Here is a 23,305-nt window from a genome sequence, read left to right as displayed (position 1 = left end):
GAAGAATCTAAACCGGAGCAAAGTGACAGAAAAAGGAAAAGACGCCACATCAATCATGTTGTGCTGCTCTAAATGTCAGCAGTCCACATAGTGAACATTAAAAGCATAAATCAAATCTAGGAACAAGAAAAGTAGAGTTTAACGGAGAAAATTCTTTAAATTTTTACTTTACATTTTAGATTCATATGAGCTATAACACAATAAATATTCAAATTCAAATGTTTTGCATCCGCACGATAAATAAAAATAAACTAAACTTTTTAAAAAACATATGATGGTTCTAAAAACAAGCCCGTTTCTAAAACCGACGCTGTTAGCACAAAAAAACTCAATTAAGTACCATTTGTAAGAAGAAAACACTCGTTTCTTGGGTGATTTAGTTGTAATTTCCTTGTGTTATGAAACCAAAATGTCTGATGTTTCATTGTTCATCCATTACTCAAACAGCCCAGATTATATGCAGAATGGGACTATTTTCAGATGGTTTTCCCAGGATTGAAGCAAACAAACGCCTTTCTCCTTTGATGTGGAGTTGGTATGTCAGGATGAGCAAAGACGACGGAGTTGGGCCATCGACATGTTTTACAGCTTAGAAAGTATGCGCGCTTTGCCTCCATTTGTCTCCGTCTGACACACGAGAGCTGCTCTTCACTCACTGGAAATATAACTGCCTAATAATTCACCTGAGTTTGAGCACATAGGTGGACTGTTTTTTCCTTACAAGTAAAAACAGCTAATCGCCTGTTTGTCATTTCTAATGCATTGTGCATTCTTATTTATTTGGTACTGTTAGACTGAACATGATGGAGGAACAAACATCAAGTAAGCTCCCAGCAGAAAATATGCGGCAAAAATATAAAACCATTTTAATTAACAAGGCTGGTCCTCATCAGTTTTGAACTGAGAGACTTCTGCTCGTTGAAAAAATAATCCTTATAATTAAGCTCTCTGTTCTGCCTAAGCTGACATGATTTAGGGTTTAGCTCTGGGTTATTTCTTCATTTCCTTGAATTCCTACCACTTTTTCTTGCCTTGTGTTTTCTGTGCATCTCAAGCCTGTGCATGTTTTTTTTTATTTCTTAGTACTGTTGTGTGTGGAATATAATGTTGGTGTAGACCTGTGCACCTTTTCCTAAATGCATTACCCAACACACCAGCTCCACACCCTCCATTCTATGCTTTCATCTCTTGTCTATTCAAATATCTCAACTTAAATTTCACTTTTCATCCTGTTTGACTGCTCCTCAGCTTTTACTTCTCCTCCCCTCACTCCGCCTGCAGCAACAGGTTTCTGCGACTCCTCTCCGATGTACCTCTCACTACCGGAGTCTGACCCATCTACAATTCCACCACAACAGACTTCCATCTCTTTTCTAATGTCTGTAGAGTCTCTCTAAGAACTTGTGCGTGTAAAACCTTTACCTCTGTAGAGTCAGGCTGAGGTTGCCTGTGCAAGCCTTAATCTTGTTCTGGGCCTCAAGATGATTCATGCGTTCTGAGGAAATCCCATTTATAGAAAGGATGATGTCTCCGATGCTCATCCCAGCTTTAACCGCCTTGCCCCCTTCGGTCAGCTGCAATGACAGAAAAATATTTGAAAAGTTAACATTCCTCATAAAAGAAACAGTTTATTTAATCACACGCAGTTGCATTTGTTTTTCTTCGTGGGTTCGATGAAACGTGGGTTGAACCACTTTGTTACAATGTTTCACCAAGTCATTCCACAGAAAATGTGGTGTATGCATCTTTGCCGTCTCATTTCTTGTAATCACCAAGAATTGTGCTCTCTTTCCTGTTTCCTGTCTTAAGCAGGCCTTATCAGGAAAAATAAACATCCCCCCGCCCCACCACACACCACCACCACCACCATATTGACATCTCAGCATTAGTGGAACAGGACACTGCATTTGCTAAAACTGTTTCTCCACGAAAAGTCAAAGATTCATAACAAACAATAAATTAATACCTGTTTGGTTTCAAGGTTTACACTATTTTAAAAAGTCAAATATAAAACTTACATTTTGTTCTCAGCCTTTCTTTTAAAATTTGACTGTATCTGGCTTCACCTCTTCTTGTTTTAAGGCAGCTTTCCATGCAATTTAGTTTGGATCTGACCACACTAAAATTACTTCTTTGTGTATAGAGATTAGGCCTGTCACGATAACAAATTTTGCTAGGCGATTAATTGTCTCAGAAATTATTACAATAAACGATAATATTGTTTGAAATTTGACTAATTAGTCATTATTGTCAAATTTGAGAAGAAATTATGGTTAATTTGTTTTGAGTGTAGTAGCTTTTTTTGACTAGTGTACGGCAGTATAAAACTGTTTGAACTGAAGGATGGATAGTGAGGGAGCGAGCAGCGTGTCTCTTAAAGAAAAATGGGAGGGAGTCCCCTTGACATGACATGGGCTGCCTCTCTTTCCTTTTTTCGGTTCTCAAAATGGTGGACGCTCGGTGTGGTTTGAGCTCTTTAGCATAGCATTTTTCACATAAAGCTTTGAATAAAAAATTAGTAAACAAGTTCTCAGCTTCTTTTTGCAGAGAAAAACAACTTTTTACACAAAGGCACAGGTTTCAATCGCGAATTTTGGAGCATCGACAAGACGGAGGTTTTTTCCACCCAAGGTCGACCTGTTAGCTTAGCTCGTAGCTTAGCTTCTCAGCTTAGCTGCTTTTAATGATCCAAAAACACAATTTTGAACAGTTAAAATGGCTTTTATAGAGAAAAGAGAAAGGGGGGGGGTCAGTGAAGAGCACCAGAGTTTAACTTTTTATCATCCAGTGTCTTCAGTAGAAAGAGAAACATGAAGAAACGATAAAGCGGATAAATGAAAATGAGGTCAATAATTTTCATTTATCATGCGATTAATTGACTTATTGTTTATCACGACAGGCCTAATAGATACAATGAAAATAGTTGTTTACTGCACAATAAATCCAAAAATACTGCACAATATTATCAAATGAATTATAAAGAGTGTAAAATAGGTCATTTAAGGTTACAAATGATAAATCCTGCAGTGTGCATACTCATTGTAATCCAACAGCAGAATTTTGTGCTTTAAACTCCACAACCAAACATTAAACATGCGAGTACAGGTCCATTACAAATAAGTACATAACTTAGTATAATCTTATCTTGAACAAGATCAAATAGCTTCATGTTGAAACACTGAACACATTACACACTTAAATAAATGAGCCTTATTCACTTCATTTCATGGAAGAAGTTTATTTTACCTGTTAATATCACACTGATAAAAATAAAAAAATTAAAAAAACACAATTTATCTGTCAGCAGTTGTGATGGATTTTGTACATTTTCCAAAGCAAATAAAAAGTGAGAAGCTCATAACTTTTAAGTATGCGTGATATATAAAAAAAAGCCAAAGAACCATGTCACGCCCGGTGGAGATTATGAGAGTAACAGCGAGCTCTTAAAAGTGTCTGAGGTTAATCAGGTCTTCTGTCTTTTTTCACCTTGCGGAGATGTGCATTTAACACAAAGAGGAGCATAATTAAACCACGGTGATGGGATGGTTCTTTCCCAAGCGTGATGACTGATCAGTGATTACGCAAACCTGAACCCACCCCATCAATCACTCAGCACACGTTTAACATCTGTACTCTGTTACCAGCTGACAAAAGGACTGCTCACTCCTTTACACAGTCTTCTACAATCAGAACTTGATGCCATCTTTTAATATTACTCCATGAAAAGGGTTTTATTATGTCTACACATTTTTAAAAGTTGAACAATGTAAGATTAAAAAAAAAATAAATAAAATAGAGTTTTACAATCAAACTTCAGCTTTGCAGATTTCTTCAGTTCTTCTTTTCCGTTATCTTCAATCTGTTCTCTTTAGTCCCACACAAAAATAGTTTCACCCAGCTCTGAGTGAAACTATTTTTGTAAACCAAAACTAATACAGACAGAAAAACAAAACAACCAGGAGATCTCCTTTCCTCACGGCTAAAGAATGCATTCAGGTTAGGTAACACTTAAGTGCAGCCATTGTCCCTTTGTGTTTACATTCATCACAACCAAATAGAGAAAAATAATGGAAAGGAGAAGGAGAAAGAATGAGGAAGTGACTGCATCAGTGGCAGTGGCCGCCACATTTTTCTGGAGTCAGACTTCCTTTCTCTCATTTACAACTGGATAGAGTGGCAGGAAGTGCAGAGTGCAAAGCCGAGACTGATGTATGCATACCAACATCTAAGACGTCTATAGTGCAGCCACATGCCAAGTACCACTCACAAAAGGTCGGGTACTCGCTGCATACAGACATGAGCTGCAACTGAATCACTTGTTAAATTTGTGACACACCTGACAGCATTTACTCAGTCTGGTGTACTTTCAATAAAGCAACTAAATGCTATTAAGTGCAATAAAGTGGTTTTAAGAGCACTAGAATGATCATCTGCCTCTTAATCCCACTAAACAGCTTCATGGATCAACTGAAGAGAAAAGAGGCTTTTATACAGAGCCTGGTAAATTTGTTGGTCTCCTTACTTGCTGAAACAATGCTTCGATTCCCATCAAAAGTACCACTAATTCAGTTATGTATTAGGGATGCATGATATTGGATTTTTGGCCAATATCCAATGTGCCGATATGTTAAACTTATTTGGCTGATAACCAATACCAATACCGATATTTTCCCCTAGACCTGCTTACAGAGACTACACAGCTTTCTCTACTGTGGAATTAAAATACATTATTCTGCATGGTCTTTGTCACTTTGACCTGCTACCAAATGCAGATGCCAAAAAGGGGACTGAAAATTATTTAACACTATATAAATATATAATATATATTTTTAAAAAACAGCGCCTTTCATACCGGGGAGTTATTTTGATGGAATGGCCGATGTCCGATATTTAACTTTATCGCTAATATCGGCCGATACCATGCCGATAATATTGTGTATCCCTATTATATATAGTTGCATGCTGTTAGTATGTAATAGGAATGTGAAAATAAATAGTTTGTCATTTTAAAAGAAATCTGTTAAAATAGTATGAATAGATTTGTTGGTACATTTAAAAAGACTGTATTCAACTTTAATTAGTGCCTTTAATTGTTTCATAAGACATTCAGCTTATGTGAAGAGAACGAACATGTCACTGGGTAGTTTGGTATCATTGTGTGCACCACTTGAACATGAAACAGAGAAAACAAAGGCTAGAGCTGTCTAAGGAGCTCAGACATTTTAAATATCCAAGGGCACAGCTAACCAAAAGTTAGCTTCACTAATCCCTAATTCACCAACTAAAAAAAGTTTGCTTTGCTAATACTACACCGCTAAACAGATTGTTTTTTTTAATTGTGGAAGCTAACTCGAAGAGGTCAAGATGGGGTAGAGGTAGGGCAGCCGACTTGGGAGCAGAAAGTCACGGTTCGACTCCGAGCCATTCCCACACGCCGTGGCGTCTCTGAGCAAAACACCTAATACCCAATTTCTCCCCGAGCACTTACATAGCTGCCCACTGCTCCTCCTGGGAGTATCTCATGTGTGATGGGTTAAATGTTGAGAACTAATTCCTCTGTTGTATGGGAACATACAATGATGACAATCTCAAACTTCCCTTCCCTAAAGTGCAATCTTTTCCCATACACTGCTGTCGCTGACACTGCAAGCATCATTTAAGTGAACACAACTCAAAACAGTTCATAAATCATAATTTGTGATTCACAAGTAAAGCATCCAGGTTCTGTTCAGAGGTGAGCTTCCAGAAATGAATCCGGTCCATCGGAACCAAAGAGGCAGAGCAGAACTCTGCTGTGCTGAAGCAGAGTGATGTATTCAGTGTGTGTCGGACTTCTCCCTTGTGTCATTCACTATAATGAATTAACTCACTTTGGCAATCCTCTTTGTGGTTAACTATTTTTATAAATTACCTACAACGTTGCTATGAGTCATCATCAATATTATCTTGGTAATACATCTGTATTAAAATAAAGATGTGTGAAATCATGTGTGACAGTGTCCCAGAGACAGTGAGCATTGCAAGCATGCTTGGTAGGAATAACGGGTGCTATGTTTCTAACTATTCACAATGTTTCCGAGTGTAAAACCAGGTTTTTCATGTTATTTTCTTGTTCTGGTTTGGTATGGCATTTATGTTAAAATCTCTATTATTAGCTGTAAACTGACCCCATGAGTCAGAGACTATTTGTGTAAGGTATGAGGGGGTTAAAAAAAAAAAAAAAAAACACTGTGATGTTGGTGACATCACCAACAGGTGCCTATATTTGCTTAGCTTGGCATAGCATAGCATCGCACTATGTAAATCACCATTCTCATATACGCTGTTAGTGTGGAAAACGGTCTTTAAAAAAAGCATAGGGGACCTGAATTTACTAGATTTAAATTTAGCAGAAACCATTTCCACTAAAGGTATTTAAAGTTTGCAAAAACATTTGCTAAACGGAAAGTTAGTTCTGCTATTAGTGGATTAGCCAAACCGTGCCTATCACTGTACTGTATATATCTACTGCATGTTAAAAAGATAAATACTACAAGATCATCTCCAAGCAACTTCATGTTCCTCTAACCACAGGTGCCAATATTATTAAAATGTATAAGTTTCATGGGACTGTTGTCAACCACCCAGGACATGGACGCAAGAGAAAATGCAACCCCAGATTGATCAGATCGATGCATTTTGAATCTTAATGGGCTCAATGAAAGAAGACCCAGGAGGGCTCCACTACTGACAGGAAAAAATAAAAAGTAAATAAATAAAGCCAGACAGAAACTTGCCAAAATGCATGTTGACACGCCCCAAAGATTCTGGGCAAAGTTCATTGGACTAATTAGACTAAATTGAGCTTTTTGGCCAGTCATATCAGTTGTGTTTGCTTGATTATTGTGGAAAGGTACTGATAAATTTATCTGTGGCTACATAAATACGCACACATCCCTGGGCTTTGTTTCTATGTACCGATAATCTGTTCTGTAATCAACATTGAAAATAAGACCAGAGATTCATGAATTCATGCTCTATATGACAATACTAGAAACATTTACAGTAAAATTTAAATAAATAAAAGAGAAGTGCTTCTGTAAACTTCTCACACATTTAAACAGTTCAGCGTTTGATGCATTAGTTTGTGGGAAACACTTTGTAAATCTCAGTTTCCTTCACTCAAATGGTCTTTCTCATGTGGATACAAAACAAATAGATGAGTAAGAATCTCTGGCATGTGCAATCTATAAATACAAATCAAGATAAGTCTGAGACACTCGTGACAACGAGCAGTTAAGTAATGAACAGCAACCTCCAATCTTCAACAAGAGTTTGGTCCAGAGAGCAAGAAGTTTAATTGTGTGTTTACTCACTTCTTTTTATCTGTATCATATTATTTAATGCATATCATTCCTATTTGTTACAGTTTATATTTTTGCTACCTTATAATTTAAATAAATTAAAAGACCTGAGGAGTTTGTGATTATGCTTACCAAATGAATAAGTATCAGTCCAACTGTGTTTACATGAATGGGAATGTAGCCGCAGAGTGGTGAAGCTGCTGTTTTGTGGTTTTTCTTTCCACACTGGTGGTTTTACTGCTGTGGAGCTACTAATAATGACTGGTTATTCGAGTGTAGACCTGTGAAAGTAGTTATCTGTGTATTATTAGTAACAAAACTTAAAAAATGTATAGAATAACGATTAAAAAAAGAATGTTCCAAAACCTTTCAGAATTAAATGCTCACTCAAAAATCCAATCATTTAGTCTAACATTGAAATTTCATGTTTCAAAGTTAGGAGAAAACACCCTTTGAAGAAAATAAAACACTTCAATTATAAATATCATTCATTAGTGTAATAATTTAACATCATGCTGCTTCATTATAGGGAGTGGGTACATTCGTCTTTAGTAAAAGCAGAAAGTGAGAAAAAGGCCTGCGGTTGTTTCACATCTCAGAAGTCAAGTCAGGAAGTGTCTCATGGTGAGAGTTGGAAAGCCAGAGAGATGCACGCTAAGTCAGCATAGAGTAAGATAGAAGACCTTATATGGAGAAGTCTCGGGTCTGACATTATGTCATCACACACACGGAAGGCAAACTAGACTCACACACTCTCACAATGCCATTATATCATTGCCTTGTCTTGCAATATTAATATTCAGCTCAGTTTGTAATAGTGGGTTAAAAAAATTAAGTAAAACCAAATCTCAGTTACTCCAGAAATTCTGCAGCTTTTCACTCTTTTGAATCGAGATGTTCTCTCACAAGTTTGTGGTCTCTATTCTCACACCAGAAATTCCTGTCAGTCGCATTAATGAGACTTGTTTAGCTTAAACCTCAACCATTGGCATTCCTAAACCTCTTTAACTTGCCCCAAGAAATTGAGCAACCTTTTGTGGGGGTATTTTGTAAACCTTTATACCTACAAAGATTGGTCAAATGGAAAAATCCATGAGGCTAGAATTGTATGGCGCATGCTCTGTCACTACCTCTAATAATACTTGAGTAAACATTGAAGACAATAAGATTGCAATAGGAGACACTAAATGGCTGAGAAAGTACAGAAGAATACAGCCAATGCCAAAACAAAATAAAAGGGAAGCTTGTATCAAAAGTAGTTTTTAGTCCTAAATATAGCAAAGGCTATATTCCATGGCAGGGACTTAAAAAAAACCTAATTATAAAAGTCAATACTCAGTTTTACTTTCCGAAAATGATTCTTCAGAAGTTAAGTTTTCATTTATTCAACCTTGCTTTTTTGTTTGTTGCCCACATAGTTAAGGATTGAAGGAGGGATGAAACCTGCACGTTAGTAGCCACAAGGCGAAAGTCTGCAAGTCGGTTGTAGATAGAGGACTTCTCTACAAGCTGTAAAGTATCTGTAAAGTGCAAAATATGATACCAGTGGCTCTGGGTTAATGGTTACCATGTGACAAGCTGGCAAGCAAAAAATGTGTTGAACAGTAGCACAGGGTGGTTGGGAGGGAACCAAATAGCTTTTCCTTTTCTTCTCACAGCCAAACATACCAATTAAGAACGCAAACAGAGGTGGGTGAATGGTTGTCATGGGTTGACCCGTCTCTTACACAACATCAAACTGCAGCTAGAATCGATGCCAATAAAGATGTCAGGAAAATCTTTAAAAAGTGTTCTTAGTCAAATTGCCATGACGACGCAAACAAAAACACTCAAGAGAAACACCAACCCTGCACAGAATACTAAATGCTCAGGTCAGGAACGGAGCCAGCTGGTGCACCCTGCTGATCCAAAAGATAGGAAAATGCTTTTTAGACCTGTGGGCCTTGAGCGCTAAGGTGATAGTCCGTACTGGTTTTTACCAGCAACCGTAGTTGATGCAACTCCTTTGTGGTTTGGTCTTGGATATTTATATTATTCATCAGCTAATAGCAATTAAGGTGATGGTGACGTTTCTCTTGCTGCCTCGATGACTGAATTTTGCAGTGTAGAGATCACAGAAGATTGATTTTCCAAAAATTTACCAGACCATTATCATCCCCCCCCCCCACCACCAAAGTTTCAAAGTAATTAAAACTAGCTCACTCTGTATAGCACTTAAACCAAAAAGTTTTAAAACACCTAATGCTTTGCCAGTTGCGTTTAGCTCTTCTCTTGGTAGACGGTGACAAAAGGTGCAGGGAAACTATGACAAATTGGTTGTTGATAAGTTAACAGAATTCATATAAATTTTACTACATGGAACAAATAAAAGTAAAACTTTCCTTTTGTAAGTGTTTCATCCTAAAGCGTGCGAGTAATCCAAATTAAAACCATGCAACAGCATGCTTACTCTTCATTGCTCTGTCATGGAGCATAAAGGAGACTGGAAACAGATGTCTCAATACAACCTGAGACAGTCACAAACCAATCAGACTGGGATCAAACGCATACTGCAGATAACAGCTGCTACTAAATCCATATGCAACCTGAACACATCTCCAGAAGTCTACTTTGATGCACAAGTATTATTAAAAATACCTTTTCAACTTTAAATCATTCTATGTAATCATGTGAGAAAAGCCTGAATAAACGGAGTTTCGATGTAACAGATGACTTTTTTAAGAAGCTAGCTATTTCTCAGCTAAGAAGCACAGACTATAAGCTATTTGTCTGTGTGGTTTGCTAAAATACAGGGTGTGTTTTTTCGCAGCTTGCTCTCTTTTTTTTTTTTTTTTTTTCTGCACTCAAACTTAACCGGTAGTTAGATTCAATGCCAGAAAGCAGTAATGGTCTTCATTCAAGGACATGGATTTATTTTAAAGTCAAAAATACAACAAGCAGATTTTTTACCAACAAATCAGTAATGCTCTTCATGTAAATATATCATTCATTTTATTATTTAAAGTGCATGAATATAATGCCAATTCAGTTATCCAGTGATGTTCCCTTCAAACTGTTCGTATTTTTGTTCAAAATCATACTTTATTATGAATAAAAGCAGCTCCAGCTCGCTAAAGGTCGCAGCTATTTCAAAGTGGTTTATAGAAGTCTGTCAAGTCTGCAGAGAGGAAATTAAACTGCTCTTCTGGCCAGCCTCTCGACTTCTGGATTTAAAGGGTTTCAGAAAAATGTCTGGGAAGAATAATGGGTGGTGAGTGAAGAGCATGTGTAAAACCAGATCAAAGAGTGCAGTAAAAGAGTGTTTCAAACTAAATTAAATTCACAATACAGATAAAATTTAAACAACTAGACAACTGTCTCAGTTTCATATATATAAATATATAATGTAGCTCAATGGTATTGTTTATGAAGGATTCAGTCCAAAAACTTGTGATTTCTTACAGCACAAATAAAAAATATCTAGCAAATACAAGTTACCTCTGGCCTTACTGAAGAAGTTTAAATTCCCCCTTTGACACAGACAACTTAACTTCTACCATATTGACGGATATTATGGTTGGAAAAAGAAACATCTGGAGCCAGAGAGCTTTTAGCAAACACAAGCTAAATTTAGCTTATATTATGTTGGTTTAAACTATTGTAAGACCTTAAACCTACAAATGAAAAGCACATACATGAAATGAGTCAGAGAAAAACAGAGCAGACTCCACAAGTTTTGTTTGACTTTGCTAACTTTTGTGCATTTTTTATAGACTTTTATGCTACAGTAGCAATGTTTTGTGTGTTTTGTGAAGCCTGTCAAGGAACATTTAAAAAGAAATGGAATAACCACAAACTAATATCCCTGAAACGATGTAAAATAAGACTCCATACAAGTCCATATTGGGTCCTCCTTTCATAAATCATTCATAAGGTGGTGGTGCAAGTTTAAACCATCAACCACACTGCGTACACTTATATTTAAACATATGTGGGCAATAAAAGTTAGACAATTTTTTATTTTTACATAATTTCTAATATTGTGGTGTTACAATCAATGTTTAAAAAAAAGATTATCCAACACTTGGAGCGTAGTTCTCTTTATTCACCCTCAACTTATCTCAAACTACAAAATGAGTTGTAATACGCATGTACCATGTCTCAGAATTTAATTTAGTGTTATAAGAACCAAAGCTGGAAAAAAAAGGGGTTCTGGATATGTTGGTTGTTCTGAAACCAGTCATATATTTAGTGCAAAATCTTCAGATCGTTTCCACATGTAAAGTCATTACATCATTATTCCATGGCAACGCCATTCATTGGCGTGAAATAAAGACGATTTTGAACGTGTCGTCAACAGATGCACATTTCTCACAGCACAAGTAAGCGTATTCATCATCGCAGGTTTCTAATGAACCCTAAAATTAGCCCGAGGTCAAACCAGTTCACTCTAATGAAGGAACCGAAGCATTAAACTGTTGACAGATGTTTCAAAACGTGGGAGTATACTCGTTTTTTAAAGATCATCAAGACTGAATGGACAAACAAATGTACAGTGTGTACTAATCAACAACTGCGACTTTAGACTTCCAGCTAAGATTAAAATACAAAAGAAGCATCCTCCTAGAGCCCGAAGAAAAACAAGAAATTTGAGCCATTTACTAGGAAGATGCACTTTGTCTAAATTTACCATTTAATTTATTGTTTTAAAGAATGGCATGGCACATCAGAGACCAAAATATTAACTTTTTCGTTGAAGTTTTGTGACAACTGTACAATGGGAAATTAGTCCGAGTACTTGTGCACATGTAGTTATTTTGTCAAATTTTAGAAAAGCTTGTTTAGTTTAAAAAAAAAAGGAGGGAGCGGTGGTGCAGAGGTGGGCTTGTGATTGTAAGATTGCTGGTTCAACTCCTGGTACTGACAACATCAAAATGTGGGTGGGATTGGTGATTGGACGAAGGGAGCAGCCAAAAGAAGAAGAAACAACCCTGGCTTACCAAAGCTGGCTCTTGAGACGTGGAGTGTAACCCCTCTGGTGGGGAAGGAGCCTGAACCTGTTGCCTTAGGTTGGGAGGTACTGACTAGATACAGTTGGGCTCACCTTGATGCACAACATGGGCTTTGGAACTTGTCTCCTTGAGAGGGGCTGGACCTTATTCCACTCTGGAGTTGTCCATGGTGAGAGGAACCAAGCTGGTGTGGGTCTACACTTAGCCCCCTGACTTAGTGCCTGGGTGTTGGAATTTTCCCCGGTAGATGAGACAGTGGATTCCCAGCGTCTTCTGGTGGGGGGACAGGCTCTTGACAGTTGTTTGTGCCTATGTGCCAAACGGCAGTTGAGTGTATCCAGCCTTCTTGGAGTCCTTAGTGGGGGTGCTGGAGGGTGTGCCAGCTGGAGACTCCTTTATTCTTCTGGGGCACTTCATTGAATATTTGGGTAATGAAACTGACCTGCAGGGGCATGATTGGGAAGAACAGCTTCTGAACTGAACCTGAGTGGTGTTCTGTGTTGGATTTCTGTGCTAGTCATGATTTGTCCATCACAAACACCATGCAATGTTTCCCCTACCATTATACAAGCAGGGTGCCCCGCCCCATCAACAGAACTGAGCACCCTGCTTACCGAACCAAACCCACACACACAACCACCTGTCGACAACTAATGGCACTTACGTAGCACTAAGCAGTGTGCAATACAGACACGCTGGCTAAAAAGCAACAGAAAAAGCCGTTTCCCTCATGCGGAGCCGTATCCACACCTCACCTCGCTCAAAAACTGTCGAGACAAAACAGCGCACGCAACACAGACGTGTCTCCATCCCCACCCCCAGTTGGAGTAGTTTCCTCCACAGGGTAGCTGAACTCTCCCTTAGAGATAGGTTAAGAAATTCAGTTATCTGGGAGAGACTCAGAGTAGAATCACTGCTCCTCTGCATCGAGATGAGCTGGCTGAGGTGGTTCGGGCATCTGGTAAGGATGGTCCCTGGGCGCCTCCCTGGGGAGGTGCTTCGGGCATGTCCAACTGGGAGGAGACTCCAGGGAAGACCCAGGATACGCTGGAGAATGGCCTGAGAACGCCTTAGAATCCTCCCAGAAGAGCTGGAAGAGGTGGCTGTGTAAAGAGATGTGCGGGCCTCCCTGCTCAAGCCACTGCCCCCACGACCTGACTTGGGAACAAGCGGAAGATGATGGATGGATGGATATGTTCCTTTTAGAAAGAAAATGTACACTTGGAACTGCATTTATAACAATTTTAATATGATAACATATGAATCAATCATTGTTTGTCCTGATTTCTAAAGATCAGCATAAAAATAACCACTGACCTCCAAATAGAATATTTTATTAAAATGTAGCTAGTCCACATCCAGTTCCAGTAATCTAACTTTCTATGATTGACTGAAGGTTGATTTATACCTGTGACATTTTAATATCTTTAAAGTGAATTCTTAAACGTGTGAAATAGTGCTGTCCTTAAGGGAGTCCAATATCTAATCTGTGTACGAGACTGACATTGCTTCTATCATCAGCTGTTTTCATAGTGGCAACAGGGCTACTGACAACATAATGTCCTGCATACCACCATTATCGCAATAGCAGGACTTAAAAATAGTCCGGATAGCGATGTTGGCCTTTCAAAAGTCTTTGTGTAACTATGTCCCAACCCAGATGATCATGTTACCAAATGAAAAGACGTGATTTCTGTCGGTACATGATGCTCAAAATCCTGTAAGTGATCCTGCCAACAACAAATAAACAGAGGAACTGACCTTGGTCATGACACGGAGATTAGAGTTTCAAAACAGGAAATGTCGAGAACTGAATGACACGGTACATTATGCAGAAGCTTGAGCTGTCCTCAGAGTATAATCTATACTGGTAGAGGACAAGAGGCCTACTTTAATTGTGTTTGACAATGAGAACTGCTTGTCTAATTGAAACCCTTCAGTCAAGCTTAACGCAGACTCCTTCAAGACAAAGGGCAAACTGCACAGAAGGGTTTCTTTATTTTTTTCTTCAACAACCTCAGAGTTTCAGCAAAGTCCTCTTAAGGTATGTAAAAACATAATGTAATTTGGTCTACACAGAGGCCAAGACTATCATTCCTTTTAAACAATAAGTCATCCAGTGGGCTGAAATATCCTGGTTAGTCCACTCTGAATTTATGAAGCAAAACGTCCCAAATAGTTATTACAGAACCACTGTGGCTCTCTAGAGTTACAGTCAACTGCTTCAGCAGCAAAGCCTGGTCTCCTGGATCTTTAATCACATACCAAGGATGAGGACTGGACGCTCAGCCCTCATGGACGACCAAAATGACAGGAACAGCCATTAAAATCAGTCTGCTTCATTCACTAAATAGGCTCTTCATTTTTCTAATGGACAGATTATGTGATCAAAACCTTATGTAACAATGTTTTGACAACAATACATGACAGGAGGCAAGTAAAATCCTGCTATTTAAAGACCAAGAGCTGATAAGTAAGGTGTCTAAATCCAGAAACAAGTGTCCCACAAGAGACAAAAGGAACAGATGAGGCAAATGGCAAAATGTGCGTGGAGAAAATTCTTTTGAGGTGACCGTAATGAAAGGAAGGGTGTGTGTGTGTGTCTGTGTGTGTGTTTTCCACTTACCCGTGAGATGGTGAGGGGCAAACAGAAGTCCTTCCCTCCTTGCAGTCTGAAGCCCCAGGGGGCGGGGCCAGCCAGGGAGACGCTGTAGCTGCTGCTCATGATGCACCTGAAAACAAAAACAACCGATACCTTTAAATGGGCAGGAATTCACATCAGCAGGGACATAACCAGACAAGGGGAAAACTCAACAGTTACTGAACAAATACGTCACATACTAAACAAATACAATTATAGTGGGAGGGAGGGATGTACACAGAGATGTACAATTTAATATATTCAGAGTCAGAGTTTCTTTATTGTCATTCGCACCTCATGTGGTACATGTGGTGGAGCGAAATTATGTACACAGGGTCCCAGTTACATCCAACAATAAAATGTATAAGAAAAACAGTGATAACATCTAAGATATGAACTAAGAAAAACATCAACTAAATATACACTAAGCACTCATAACATAAAAACATTGAACATCAGCACAAACATGAACATGAGTCTGTGAGCAGATGAGCACGCATGAACACATCAACATTGAAACAGATCAGCAGCAACATGAAACAGATCAGCAGCAACATGAAACAGATCAGCAGCAACATGATGCGATTTTTCACAGCGATTATTCTAGTTAAAGATTCATGAGTCTAACAGCCTCAGGGTAGAAGCTGTTCCTCAGTCTAGTGGTTCTACACTTAATGCTCCTCAACCTCCTTCCTGAGGGGAGCGGGGCAAAAAGTGTGTGTGCTGGGTGAGTGGGGTCCTTCATGATGCAGGTGGCTCTCTTCCTGCATCTAGAGGTATAGATGTCTGTGATGGTGGGGAGGCTGACTCCGACAGACTTCTGTGCAGCCTTCACCACTCTCTGCAAAGCTTTTCTTTCTGCAGCTGTGCAGCCTCCATGCCACACGTTGATGCTGGAGCACAGGATGCTCTCCACTGCACACCTGTAGAAGGAGGTGAGGACTGAGCTTCCCAGACCAGCTCGCCTCAGCCGTTATATAGCTGTTATCATCTACAGAGCAAATCTAAGGGTCTTTAAAGGCATTTCATTATGGTAGTAATAGTGATAGTGTGAGAAGATCGTCTATCTATGGTGATTCATTAAGTGTTAAATGTTGATGATGCATGTTTTCAGCAAATTTTATGAGATGGAGTTGGAAATAACTTGCAGTTAAGAGGAAAGGCGGGGGGGAATCAGAGAGATATCCAGCATTGTTGAACTTTTGTTAACAAATTATGCACTGCAAGGCAACGACATCATTCCTCTTTTTTTAAGACAAGTGGTCAAATGTTGGTTATTCATCTTTCCAGCAACACATGGTCCATTGAACTCAGTCCTGGGGTTTAGTGCTTGGGAAATATCAAGCAGTGGCAGCTGGTCCACACCATAGGGGCTTAAAATAATTTAAAAAAAAAAAAAATATATATATATATATATATATGAATTAATTTGCCCCACAAAGTAGTTCCTCCTAATAAATAATTATTTATTTACTTTTGTTATTGCGGGCCAGTACTGTTAATCGTTAAGCAGATCCAAACGTGCAGCCAGGAATCCAAACAAGCAGGTCAGATAATAGTTTTATTTGGGGCGTCTGATTATTTGCCCTGTAGACAAATTCTGCTGGTTTTAGATGAAGAGAAGAAGAATGCTATGTGTTGTCGTTATTGTACGTTCCCATACAATGACAAAAAATATTTCTCTGCATTTAACCCATCACACCTGAGAAATACCTAGGTGGAACAGTGGGCAGCTATGCAAGTGCCCAGGGAACAATTGGGGATAAGGTGTCTTGAAAACCACGATATGGGGGCATGGCAGGGATTGAACCTGCAACTTTCTGGTGCCAAGTCAGATGCCCTACCTCTACACCATCTCAGCCTAGCACATTGATAAGACCTCTACCTAGATCTAACATGAGCTCAAACCCAGGAATAGCTGCAGTGAAACCTGCTGAGACCAACAGTGGAGATAATGCGTTTTTAAATCCATTCAGAGCAGACAGAGAGGACCAGAACAGAAAACTGAGAAGAACAGAGGAAAATCAAAGAACAAGAAATGTCCACCAACGTGGTAGGATCCTATTTAAACCATCTTGTGGCTTGGATGTGTGGCTGTGGTGGGTCAATGGATGAAACCGTGGTCTTGTAACAGTGTTTGTGGGTTCCATCCACACTTGAATCTTCTATTTGATTAGGTGATGATATATTGTATCATCATTTTTCACTTTTATATTATTGGATAGTTATTTCACTGACCTTTTTTCCCCATTTAATTATGTTAATCTGGAGTATTACTAGTATTTCAGAATTATTACTTTAAATCAAATAAGAAATCCATTTCAGAAAGCTGTGCACCTGTCGGCTGGGTGTGGGAGTTTGTTTCTCTGATTTATTAGACTGGACTGTTTTTCACGAGACACAACCTTGACCCGCAGGAGGGAGAAAGAAGGCAACAACTAAGAACGGTATATACACACACAAAAACAACAACAACAATAAATTAACATGCATCTGTTTTGTTTTTTTCCCCACAGAAAACGTAACGCAATTTGTACACATTTTCAGGAAATTGATGTCCGCCCCACTAATATTTTTGCTGAGGAGCCACCACTGATGGCAAGAAAGGTCTTTCATGCATAGGCCTGTCACGATAACAAATTTTACAGGGCAATTAATTGTCTCAGAAATTATTGCGATAAACGATAATATTGTTGGAAAGTTGACAATAATTAGTAATGTCAAATTTAAGAAGAAATGTAGGTTAATTTTTGTGTGTAGTACCTTTTTTGACCACCGGATGGCAGTATAAGACTGAACTGAAGGATGGATAGTGAGGGAGCGAGCAGCGTGTCTCTTTAAGAAAATGGGAGGAAGGCCCCTTGATGTGGCATCGGCTGTCTCTTGTTCCCGTTTTTCGATTCTTAAAATGGCGGACACTCTGTGTGGTTTGAGCTCTTTAGCATAGCATTTGTCACGCAAAGCTTTTAATTAAAAAAAAAATCAGTAAACAAGTTCTTAGCTTCTTTTTACAGAGAAAAACTACTTTTTAGATGAAGGCACAGGTATCAACCATGAATTTTGGAGCTTTGAAGATGGAGGTTCCATGTTCAAAATGTGGAACAGAATCATCTTCTCGCAAGGAACTGCTGTGCTGCTGGACCTGCACAGAGACAAGCCACACGTCGGGTAGAGAGCAACTTGTTGAAGCACAACTTCATTTCATTGGCAGCTCAAAGTTTCTTAGAAAGCTTCTCCTTCAGTGCCATCAATCTTAAACATTGTACCAGCTAAATGCATGAACACCCACATTACTTTTAAGTAAATGAAGAAATGAAATCCTGATTCTATGCATACAGCAGAGCTAACATTATGTGGTGGATTAAAAACAATAAAATTAAAAAAAACTTTTCAAGCATTAATCCGTTTCACTGCTTTATCCATGCATGCCCATTATGCATTCCTTTACCCTTGAAAGACTAAAGCTGCAAGCTATTTACTGGAAGCCAGGCTGAGGTCGAGTTATAAAATTTATTAGACTGATAATGTAGGAAACTGGAAAACCATATTTGTGGAAAATAGTTTTGTGTAAGGGAGACAGGTGTGAAGACATGTTGGCCTGTACATCTTCAAAAACCCATCAACCATATATGACCTTTGCCCGAATAACCATGAAGCGGCTATGCTAACATAAAGACATCAAAAATCCCCATATAGGTATTATCCTTTAAGTTTTACTGGGGGGAAAAAAGACATAAAAAGCTATTCCATCAGACTTTAATGGAGGATGCATGAATTGTTAATGGAAAGTTGGGTTGCAGAACAATCTGGAACATAATCTGGAGGAGAAAGCCTCCATTTTTCAAGAAACTTTATCTTTTATAGACCTAAAGTTTATAGATGTCCATTCTTTTTGAATGGCTTTGATGGAAGAGATGCGTTTCTTGGGCCTAGAAAGAGAATTAATGTTACTTGTACATTTTAAACTGCTTTGAAAAATGGTTACAAATCTAATTTTGAAATAAATACTACATTAAAATAGTTGTGCATTGAGCAGTGATGACATTTGGTTCTTCAAATGTGTGTTTCAAGAAAAAAATTGTTTTCATCATTCCAGAGGTATGCCTTACTAAAAATATAAATCGAGCTTCCATCGCAAGGTCCCACCGGGACAAAGCAAGACCTGCTGTAACCCGCCACCACAGTCTCACATTAAAGCCTGAAGGGAAATTAGAATATTTTATAAAAATTAAAAAAAATAAAAGGAGACATAACAGGATGTGGGGAAGGAAAGAAAATAAAGGTACAGATGAAAGTGAGCCTGGCGAATTCCTGAAAAGTAATAAATAAAAAAGTCCTAGAGTGTCCCGTGCTGTGGAGTAACTTCAGGTTCAGCTTGGAATTTTTATCATCATTGCTTGTTTTTTTTTTAACTTCCTCCCCGAGTTAGGATTAGAGATAAACTCAGCACATGTGAAACTGCAAGAGTCAACCATTACATCACTACATTTGACTTTTCACTGAGCAGCATCTGGAGACGTTTTAATGAAATTGATTCTTATTTGGATTAAACAGACATTGATTACTCTAAAAAAAATGTTTCTGTTAACTGGCAACCTAACGGGGAACTAATGTTAGTTTTCTACTAAATACAACTGAAGATTAAAAAGGTTTATTTGTTGTTTACTTGATAGAAAAATTGACTCGTATTCACCAAGCTGCCTCATCTTGCATCTATAGATTCATTTTCATAACAATTTCATTACTATAAATGTTTTATATTTTGAATTAAAAAAAGAAACTTTTTTTTTTTTTTTTTGAGTCTGGAAAACAGAAAACATATCTATTTCACCACTAGACTGAATAATATTTGTCCTTAATCCTGATTTAATGGCTTTGAACTGTCAAGATTTAATCTATAAGGTTTAAAGTTTATATGAAGTCTCACTAGGAGGCAGCTGGAATAAGCTTAAATTAGATTTATATTCACCTTTTTGACAGTTTTTCTTTGAACTTGATGACTGTGATTGGTCAGCTGAGGCAAACCTCTTTAGAGGTCAATAACTTTGAGTTTAAAACCAGCTTCATATTCCCACCAATATAGTTAAGATCTCCTTAGGCCTGTCACGATAACAAATTTTGCTGGGCGATTGTCTCAGAAATTATTGCGATAAACGATAATATTGTTTGAAATTTGACAATAATAAGTCATTATTGTCAAATTTACAAAGAAATGTTTAATTTGTTGTGCATGCAGTACCGTTTTTTGACCACCGGATGGCAGTAAAAGACGGTTTGAACCGAAGGTTGGATAGTGAGGGAGCGAGCAGCGTGTCTCTAAGAAAAATGGGACGGAGGCCCCTTGACGTGACATGGGCTGTCTCTCTTCAGTTCTCAAAATGGCGGACGCTCTGTGTGGTTGAGCTCTTTAGCATTTTTACACAAAGCTTTTAATAAAAAAAAATTTTTTTTATCAGTTAATAAGTTCTCAGCTTCTTCTTGCAGAGAAAAACAACTTTTTACGCAAAGGCACGGGCTTCAGCCGTGAATTTTGGAGCTTCGACAAGACGGAGGTTTTTTTCTGAGGTCGGCCTGTTAGCTTAGCTCGTAGCTTAGCTTCTCAGCTTAGCTGCTTTTAATGATCCAAAAACGCGATTTTGGACGGTTAAAATGGCTTTAAAGAGAAAAGAGAAAGGGAGGGGTCAGTGAAGAGTTGAGCGTTTTGTCATCCGGCGTCTTCGGTAGAAAGAGAGAGACACGAAGAAACAATAAAGCCGACAAATGCAAACGAGGTCGATAATTTTCATTTATCATGCGATTAATTGATTTATTGTTTATCGCGACAGGCCTAATTCTCCTGATCAAACACCCAGCTTCATAGAGATCCCAGGTCAATCCATCAAGGTTAAAACTTAAAAGAAAAAAAAAAAAAACTTGACCAAACATAACAGCTCACAAACTAAAACATTAACTATTTTAATCTGGTTTTCAAATTTCAGCAATAAATATTTCTAATAAGAATGTGTTTAGAACCAGTAACGACGCTAATATATTTACTCATAAAGGTGAACAATGCAGCAGCTGTTTCAAAACAAACAAAACGATCCGTCCACACAAAGGGAACGCTCACGCTGTCGCAACTTTGTTTACCTTCTCGCTTGAGCTCTGACCTGTGAACCTTCAACACGTTTAAAGCTCTGAGTCCGTGTTGCCACCGCACACAGCAGCGATTCGCTCACTTCTGCTCCTTTATTCCCTTCAGAATAAAGTCAGCTAGGATATTTAAATGATTAAAAAAGGCGATAAGAGTCAGACACTCGTATCAACAACTTTCCCTAATATGGAGAGAACAAACACTCGGCACATCTCCTGCCCCGGCTCGTTTTGCAATCTCCAATGATATCATGCATAGACATGAGCGGACACACCTCTCAGTGTTCTAGAAGAAAAACACAAGTTATGCATGAGAGTTCATCTGCAACACCCATTAATACATCTAGGAGCTGGTTGGAGAATTGTCCTCTCGGGTCACATCTGTCAAACTCTTATCAACTTTTCTTGCCATTAATAGGTGTTTTAATTTTCCAGCAGATGAGATTTTTAGCGGTGGGAAAACTAAAATAAAAAAAGACTTTCTTTAAAAAAAAAAATTAGTTTCACTCATGGTTGAAAAGCGGTCTTTATCTGAAATCAGACATGGGTCAGCTGGCCTGAATGGAAGCACGGCTCACCATCCTGACCCAAACGGCACCGTGTCACACCCCAGCTGTGTCAAAAAATTATATTATACATCATTTTATGCAATATTGCGAAATTTCACTAAATCTGATTTGGATTTAGGATAACGCTCAGCTACTACCACGCTAGTTTATTCTTGATACAAAGTTGGTTGAATTATTGCCATTTTTTTGTGCTGGCTAAGATTGATTAACAGTCACAACCGTTTTGAACCGGGCTGTCTTTAAAAGTTAATATGAGTTGATTACGTTCTACAGGTTTCATTAAAATCCATCCTCTGGTTCATGAGATATTTTGCTAACAGACTAGTAAAGCTGACTCAAATAGTTAAGGGCAGTGTTGAAAACAGATCTCGTGCTATATCATGCTCACACTATGCGCTAGAGATGACTCAACTCCAACTACAACAAAATTTCCACTCAACATCTGTGTGATGGAGCCATTTTTGACTGAGCTCAAGATGTGTGTGTGTGTTGGGGGGGGGGGGGGGCTATCTTAAATAGGATTGACTTGAAATTTTGATCTATTGTAGATGTGCACCAAGTGATTGCTCTCTGAGAGTTTCGTTAAAATCCATCCAGTGGTTCATGAGATATTTTGCTAACAGACAGACAAGAACAGACACAAATATAGGCGTGTAATTCTTGACTGATTTCAGCAGCATTTAATCCCAATGCTCTTGTCACTAATGCTCCTCTGTTAAACAACTTTAATATTTTATCAAACAGACTTTAAGTTCAGATAATTAGTTGTTGTTTTTTTTTAAACAGCTTGTCAGAAAAGGTGCAGTCAGTGGGAGCGCCATAAAAAGTGCATTCATTAAGACAAGTCTGTGTGTTTAGGTAAATAATCTTTGTTCTTAAGGAAGTGAGGACAACTTATTTCGATAAGTTTCTAAAAATAAACTAAAGTAACGGGAAGTGTTGAAATGATTGCGGAAATAAGAGCAGGTAACGCGCTCGTGACCCAGATGAAGCCGCTCACCTTGCCTCGTGCAGCCGGGTCCGGGTGTGGGGAGAAGTCCGGAGCCGGACTGACTCACTTCTGTCTGTCGGTTCTGTTTCCAAGAACTCAACTGAACCAAAGTCAAACTTCCGCATATGAGACAGCCCATGGTGCGGCGGGTAGGAGGGTTCACCGCTGCGGACTGCGTCAAAACAGGCAGCGGCTTGTCCGAGGGTGGAACAATGGAGGGGAGTCGACCCCACCTGAACATGAAATGGACAAAGTCTACAAAAAATAAACTCCTTGATTCATTTAACTGTTTTTTTCTTTGTTTTGGACACAACTGACAAATGTTCACTACAATATCACAGTAAAACTGCCTTTTTTAATTGCCCAAAATATAACCATAACTCTAATCATCCCAGTGATTCCCCAATGTGGGGGGCGCGTCCCCTAGAGGGGGCGCAGAGCCATTGCAGGAGGGCCGCGGTATGAGGGAATGAAAAAAAAAAAAAAACTGCTTGGACGCCACACTCGATCCTCGTTTAACGCGGGGATCCGTACACTGAAGACCCGCGATAAGTGAAAACCGCGAAGTGGAAATATTAGTACAAGTAGTAAGTAGTTTATATATATATACATATATATATATATATATATTTTTTTTT

General features: G+C 38.6%; 1 protein-coding gene across 1 annotated transcript in view; it reads right to left on the bottom strand.

The window, feature by feature from the left end:
- pdlim5b (PDZ and LIM domain 5b) overlaps positions 1-22,760 on the bottom strand; it is a 43,633-nt gene extending 20,873 nt beyond the window's left edge. Inside the window, exons 1-3 of the mRNA XM_037692132.1 lie at positions 22,677-22,760; positions 14,961-15,066; positions 1,423-1,574 (exon numbers count right to left, since the gene is read on the bottom strand). Of these exons, the coding sequence (XP_037548060.1) occupies positions 1,423-1,574; positions 14,961-15,059 (251 nt within the window). The 5' untranslated portion in view covers positions 15,060-15,066; positions 22,677-22,760. The remainder of the gene's footprint in view (positions 1-1,422; positions 1,575-14,960; positions 15,067-22,676) is intronic.
- Between the last annotated feature and the right edge of the window lie 545 nt (positions 22,761-23,305).

This window comes from Nematolebias whitei, chromosome 18 (assembly GCF_014905685.2).
Source record: "Nematolebias whitei isolate Nwh7 chromosome 18, NemWhi1, whole genome shotgun sequence".
NCBI lineage: Eukaryota > Metazoa > Chordata > Actinopteri > Cyprinodontiformes > Rivulidae > Nematolebias > Nematolebias whitei.
The sequence above is the reverse complement of the archived record's forward strand: the minus strand, read 5'-3'. Positions and strand labels throughout refer to the sequence as shown.